This window comes from Glycine max, chromosome 6, assembly GCF_000004515.6.
Source record: "Glycine max cultivar Williams 82 chromosome 6, Glycine_max_v4.0, whole genome shotgun sequence".
NCBI lineage: Eukaryota > Viridiplantae > Streptophyta > Magnoliopsida > Fabales > Fabaceae > Glycine > Glycine max.
Window position 1 is genome coordinate 3,622,135 of NC_038242.2, and position 7,898 is coordinate 3,630,032.

Sequence of the window (7,898 nt, forward strand, 5' to 3'; positions counted from 1 at the left end):
ATTATTTTTTGTGACCAATATACGTTACGTGCCATTAGTTTCCCAAAATCTTTTGCGCTAATGGATCCCACGTGTTCCATTCCCACTCCTTCAAATACCCCTCTCCAATGCTTCCTTTCCTCCCTTTTCTCCTCCTCTCCTCCCTCCGGTTCATTCTTTTGAATTTACGGGGTTTTTTTCTTCTCTCTCGTATTTTGATCTTTGCATTTGAACCAAGCCATGTTTTTCCACCAAGATGAAGCGGTTCAGTACCCGTGCACTCCAGTTCACGAGACCATGCTGACCGAAAGCGAAATAGAAGACTTGTTTTCTCTCATTAACCATTCGACAGACCCGGCTAGCCCGGGGTCCGGTTCCCAGGGTTCAAACCGGGTGGTTTACTCGCCAGAGGAACGAAAGCTGAGACGCATGCAATCGAACCGGGAATCGGCCCGAAGGTCCCGCTACAGAAAGAAGCAGCATATAGAGAACCTCACGAGCCAACTGAACCGGTTGAGAATCCAAAACCGATTACTCAAAAACCAACTCGCCTCCACCATGCACCAGAACCTCCTACTATCCCTACATAACGACCATCTTAAATCCGAATCCGTTGCCCTTATGGCCACACTTTCGGATCTGTGTGGGATTTTAGGCACCATGCTTTCACATTAATAATATATACCAACCAAGTAACAAAGCAATGAGACGACTATATATATAATTTATAGACTAAACTTCTCGATGTTATCTATGTTAATTACTAGCTGTATATATGTAATTGAAGAATAAAGTTTTCTACTTCACGCATTCAACCATTGAAAATGTCTGGTTGGGGCATCGAGGTAGGGGAAGAGTAATGCTATAGCTAGCTAAAAGGTACTCCTTTATGTTTATTTTTTTGAGGGGTCTAGGTTTTTTTTTTTTTTTTGCTGTTGCTTAATTTCTACTAAGAGAGGGAAACATCAAACGTGGTTACGTGAAGTGTAGTAGCTGAGAGAAACCCCGCGTTGTTGGAAGTACGATGTAGGGATTTTGAGGGTCTGCTTTTTTTTTATCATGTTTTGCAACCTTTATCTTTTGGGAGCTTTTCGTAAATTTTTATAACGTTAGTGAGTGGTGAAACCATGAGGTACTGGCGAGCATTTGGAGAAGAAGTGTTTAGGCTCGATCGGCATCTTCGTGGAATATGTTAACCTTGGCATCAAGAAAGCCTCAATCTCATATAATGTAAATATGCTAACTATGGGCAATTTTTGGAACGCATCTTGTATGTTATTTTTTTTTGTCTTTTTGGATCATTTTCAATTCAATGCTTCGACTAATAGACTTGACTTTGGCCTTGGTCGGTTAAGGTTTACGTGGCTTTTCTTTGAAAATAACAGAGAGACAAGTGGCAAAAATTACGGTCGTGAGGTCATACATAGGACCCACACATGAACGATTATTTCTAATCATGTGACGAAAATTGCTTTTGTTAGCAGCGACGTGACGTGAGTTAACAAAATAAGCAAGAATAATGACCGTTTCACGGTATATTGGCCAAGTCAGAATAGAATAAAATAATGGATCACACGTGTGATGTAATGAGAAGAGAATAGGGTTAATATGTTTGCATTCATTTTACTACAATAAAACTTAAATATATTACAGTACCACAGAATAACTTTTCACACTTGATATATAAATTCTATGGGTTATTTCAACAATTATTTTTACATAAAAACAATTATTTTTATACCATTAATTAGAGAGGTATTTTTTAACTTACTGATTTCATTTTTGAGTACCCCTTAAATGTAATTATGTTAGAAATTGGATGAGAGAATTTTATCGTTGTAATAATTTTAACCAATTCTATTCGAATGAGTCAAATGTTTAATACAATATTCGGATATTTAGGGTTTGTTTGATTCCCATTTTATTTTAAAAAAATGGTTTTTAAAATGATTTTGTATCACTTAGTTATCAATTTATTCTTCAAAATTTATTAAATTTTTAAATTTAGTTTCAACACAATTGTTTTAAAAATACAATTGTTTGCATATTGTTTTTTTTAATAAACAATTGTTTTAAGAATAAATAAATATAAATAGTTGGAACTTGGAAGATATTTTTCATATTCTTTTTCTGTTTGCATTTTGTTCAACATATTCCTCAATTTCACACTTTACTGTGTGCCTTACAGCACAACTCGCTATATGTTTCCCAGTCAAAAAAACTCACTAGATGTTTAAGAAACCTCATTTAATTCCATTTTGAAAAGAAAAAAATAGTATTAAAAAATAAAAATCAACTGTTAATGTTTCTAATAAAAAAAAGTGAAAAATGTTATATGTGTTATTGCACCACTATTGAATGCCTATGCATGTGCTATACCGAAATTCCTTTTAGCATAACCTTGTAAGTTGTAAGGAATCCAGTGGTTAAAAAAATTTGTAATTTTTGACAATTAAATTGCAGAAATTTAAAAGAAACGGCCTTGAATATTACTCCAACCTTTTAAAAAATGTAGTACTGTATATAATAGTGGTGGTTATTTGGGTGGTCTCCATAAGCCTTTAATTTGGTCCCCATTTGTTCAATTCAACCTTTCATTTTCGCTTCATGTGTTTCAGTTTTTCGTGTCACCACCACCACCAACCAGTTTGCTTCAAATCCGGACATCACCGAACTCTATTTTTCAATCTACCTTATTCTTCTCAAATTATCTTACAAACTTTAACTTCTAACAGCCACAAAATGTGTATTCGATCTATTGCAGTTGTTCTGCATATAAGTTGTGTTTTTTAATATAAAAAAATGTTTTATGTAAATAAATGAATTCTAAAATAAATGGAAATTGTACTAACAAGATTCAACACCATTGGTTTGATTTTTTAAACATGTTGATAGAGGTTTTGACTCTCTATAAGTATGAAAAAAACAAAATTACTTCAACGTCTCGAATTGATACCAATTCATTCAGTCAAAGTGTCCACGGCGTTTTCATGCCCCTTAACTGAGAGGTGCACTGTGTTGATGGGGAATCGGCAAAGACCTTCATGTACACGTCCTCGAGGGCAGCAATCATGGCAATCAGAACGTCTTAGCTTTCAATTATATATGGGAATATATACCTTTTTGGCAAAACTAAAAAAATAAAATGAATATTATAAATCTTGGTCTTATAATTATATATCAATGATCAAAATTAAAAATTAGTTAGTAATTATATCAACACTCAGAAAAAGTTATTTTCATAACACTAACCAGACACTTCTAGATACTTCTTACTACCGAAAATAAAATGAACACAAGACAACCATGGTCAACCTGAAACAAGAAAGTACCTATCGGACAATAACACTTATGGATCGAGTTAGTGCGAATTGCTTGTGCAGTGTATGAATATCTTTTGACACTAACCAGACACATATTCACGGGCAAGTTCTTAGAAGTTAGAGCTAACCAAACACTTGTTTTGTGTCCAAAAGTTTTGATAAAAAGGAATGTTATCTTTTGACCTAATAACGTGGATTAGAGGCACTGACAATGATTTGTAAGGTAGCTTTAATTTTAGAAAAGCATCATTAAGACAATACGTTCGATATTAAATTATCAATCCATGATTGTGTGAATTATCTATATGCATGTAGTGTAATGAAAAAGAGCCCCTTCACGTCAATTTTCGATACAACAAAATTATTTTTAAATTTTGTATCTATTTTTTGCTCTTGCCGTGATCAGACCTATCTACCAACTGTTAAAAGGAAGACAAGTTCAAGAGTTAAACATGATTTGTAATATACATAAGGTAAGATGATCCATTTTTGTAGACCATGTGTAACCTATTAGCGTTCGTTTTATTTTCGGTAGTAAGAAGTATCTATGTATTATAAGGATATGGTTTAAAAGTTATTTAAGAAAATATTATTTTAATGGAATTATTTATAATTTTAAAAAACATAGAATTAGTTTAATTAATAGAATATTATTTTTAATAGTAATGAGTAAAAATCTCATTTTACGTAGTGTTGATTGGAAATTTTTAAATAATGACTAAAATTATCAAAATAATTTATTTATTCATTTTAGTTAAATATCTAATTAAAGTGAAAAATTATTAATTTAATTTAATTTAATAATTGAACACATGTTACAAAATAAAAAGACAATAGTTATATGATGATAAAGAAAAAATGTATAAAGATTATTACTTTTTAAAATTGAATACTGAGAAATTCATAATACAATTATAAATTACAAACCATCCTATATTTCTAATGGAAGCCTTTTTCCTATTGGTTACCACGCGTTTAAATTGCGCTTGCATACTTTTTGAAAGTGAAATTACAGTAAATCATCATCGAAATTATGTTGAAAAGTATCATACACTTTGTGTGTGTGTGTCTAATTTTACACTGCTACTTGTTCAGAAATTTTAAAAGTTTTAAAGTTCGAATTGGACAACAGTCACAACACTCATTTTATTAAACGGAGAAATTAGGTCAGTAGTTTGCATGCAGTACTAATTTAGAACTGATAATTTGAATTTACCAAAGAAATTACCTTATAATGACAAAATAATTACTACTCAAAATCAATCACTTCGTATTGCATTAAAAATAATTTTATTGAATTACCCAAAATGTTCTTGCATTTTTTTATCCTTACAACGACCTCCCTTACAGGAGTTTGTAACGTTGCTAAACCTTATGGCGTTGTAACATAAAAGAAAAAAAAAAAACATCACTGTAATATTTTTTAGGCAAAATTGTATTTTTATTTCTCAATTTGTCTTCAATTTTGATTTTGATTTTGATTGAATGTTGAATCCATGGAAGATGAAATGTATTGTTATTGTTATTGGTTAAACAAAACATGACACATGACATTCATCATCTAACAAGAACGTGACACGTGTCAGTCAAGATTTCTCAATCAACATCTAATTCTTTATTGAGGGACTAAAATTGTGTGATTGGATAAATAAAATGACAAAATTCGTCAATAATTTTAAGGGGAATCAAAATTAAACATAAATTAGGAACCAAAAATATAATTTTATGTATTTTTTAAGCAATTACGAGAGATGTGTCTTGGGGATAAAAAAAATAAACATTTATGTAATTTGACAAAATTCTAGGAAGTGTCAGTATTATTTGCTCGAAATAAAACGACTTGAAATCAATTACCTTGCATTGTCCCTATAAAAACAATGTAAACAGGCGTTGTTAAAAATTAGAGTAAATTAATACATAAATATTGATCTTTAAGAAAAAATTTCTTATATAAATTAATTTATCTGTCAAATTAAAAGCGATTCAAAATCTAGCATACAATAACATGCCATTAATTCAATTCGAGTAAAACTGGACCTAAATATATATCTCAAGCAAGATAACAAATTTAAAGCATGCGGATAAAGAAAAATATAATTAGGAGGGAAACTCTGGTAAGGTATAATTATAAAGAAAGAAATTAACATAATATAAAATAATTATAGCTAAAATTAATATGAACAGTTAAAAGTAATTATAGCAATTAATAACATATATTATTATGCTTAATGTTAAAAATTATTGTTAAAAATAAAATTTACAAAATAAAATAAAAGAAAAATATATGTTTTTTTATTCGTTCTCAATATTCAAATTTGAGATTATATCTAAGAAAATTAAGTTTAATTTTACTCAAACCAACATCCTAAGGAATCAAATTTAATTTTACTTTGAACCAATACCTGCTTAATTGATAAAACTTGTTGTTTTATATTGTGTTGATTAGGGAATATAAAATATTTTTTAAGAAAATGTGTCCTAAGGGATTAGTATTAATGAACACATTTAATGTAGTAAAAGTATATATTTACTCTGAAAATGATATAATTTATAATTTTTTATAAGAATAGAATTTATTATTTAAATCTTGAATTTTTGTTTTAAAATACAGAGAGAGAGAAATTATGCATTGACATATTAAGAGTTTTAAACAATCCTTTAATTATAACACATCATTTACTTTATTAACTTTTAAAATAATTGAAACGGTGATTTATGATTAGATTACGGCATAAAACAATTTGACAATATTATTTAATTATAAATTATTATTTTAATTACTTTAAAATAATTATTGTAAAAATGATATTAGTGTAATTTTACTCTAAAATTTATGAATCCCGAACCTCAAGACACCTTGTGTGATATATATTAATTTAGTTAATAACTCCGGTCCTTTGATTTTTTTTTTCTCCACAAGTATTCTTAAAAAACAATCCTATCCGAGACATCCATAATCCCTGCAAGTGAACATCTGATAAAACCGGATATTTATTTATTTATTTTTATCCATGATAACTCTGATCCATGCATCAGCGTTAAATCCTAAACGTTGGGCCCATTACAATCATACGAGATATGTCCAAAATGGTAGGCCCGTCAAGATACGAAACAGGCCTGTCAGAAATTAGTACTGACTACTGAGTTAACTAACTCAACTGAAAATAAAATATAGGGAGCTTGTTTTTGTACATCCTCTTTTTTTAATATTCTCTTGTGTATTCTGAGTTGTGGAATTATTTATATGTATATTTTGAAAACTAATTTTTGGAATGTAAAAAAAGAAGTGTAGTACAAAGAGAACAAAAGGAGTAAAAAAAAGAAATTACCTAAAATATACATACTTAAGTGGATATAATTACTTAAAAAATTATGGAAAAATGTTTATATTTTTTTAGAAACATTATGAACATAAATTATTTTGACACTGAATTGGGGAGGTTAACAATGCAGACATATAACCAAAAAATACAATGCAGATAGACATTAAATTGCACTACATTTATATTTTGATCCAACAAACAAAAAACACATCCAACGGCCCAGACCCAGCTACAGTACTTTACTTATTAGAAGAAAAAAAAAACTATGCTTGGGTGGCATCAATCTAAAATCATAGTAAAATACCATTTTGGTCCCTAAAAGAATTATAGTCATGAAAGATGAAGATCTTAATTTTATTATTGAAAGAGATATAAGAAATGTCAATTAATTTTGATAACTTTTATTACTTTATTTTGTTCCTTAAAAATACTAAATTGATTGAGATATTCATTTTTGGAAGTCAAAAAAAAAAAAATTCAACACTAATTTGACCATCTCAAGTCTTTTAAAATTTAAAATGTTAATTAGCGTTTAAGATTAGGGCAAATACAAAATGACACATGAACTCCAAAATTTAAAGCATTTTTTTTATATCCAGAAGATATTTAAAACTTCTTATTTTACATTTAATAGTTTTTCTCCTATCAAATCAATCTATTTTAAGATAAAATGATACTCTCAGTATTTCGTATCCAAATTGAAAACAACTTTATTTATGCTTTTTTTTCTTCCTATTGTGTTGTGTTATACTTCTTGCTTCTCGATTGTTTAACCCACTTTTTAAGAAAGAGTTCCGTAACTTAATAAAAAAAATATCAAGTGATAAAAAATTTACTTTATCCCTATAAGGGTGAGGGAGGAAAGGAAGAACAAAAATAACGTAACACCAAAATCCAGCGAGAGACCATATTTTGCAAGTCTGTTAATAATGAGAAATAACCAATAAAATCCAACTTAAAAAATGATTATGTACACAGAAGAAAAACTTTAAAATTTATTGTCATAATAATCAGTTCACTACTTCGTTCATGATCAATAACATTTTTAAAAAAAAATTGAGATACTTAATTGTGTTCAAGTCAACCATTGGTTGAAGTTAATAACATGGGTGTAATTAAAGTAAAATTTTACAATCACTAATTAAATTATGAATTGAGATGCACTGAAATTTTCTAAGCATTGGAAGTTGATTTTAATATTTTTGAATTATTGGAAGAAAAAAAACTATATAGACTGTACAACTTAAAGAATCGAGAATATTTTTGCACCAAG

General features: G+C 29.0%; 1 protein-coding gene across 1 annotated transcript; it reads left to right on the forward strand.

Annotated features, from left to right (window-relative positions):
- Positions 1-219: 219 nt before the first annotated feature.
- Positions 220-654, forward strand: LOC102661984 (basic leucine zipper 4). Its single transcript, XM_014776925.1, has one exon. The coding sequence runs from the start codon at positions 220-222 to the stop codon at positions 652-654; it is 435 nt and encodes a 144-aa protein (XP_014632411.1).
- The last annotated feature ends 7,244 nt before the right edge of the window (positions 655-7,898 follow it).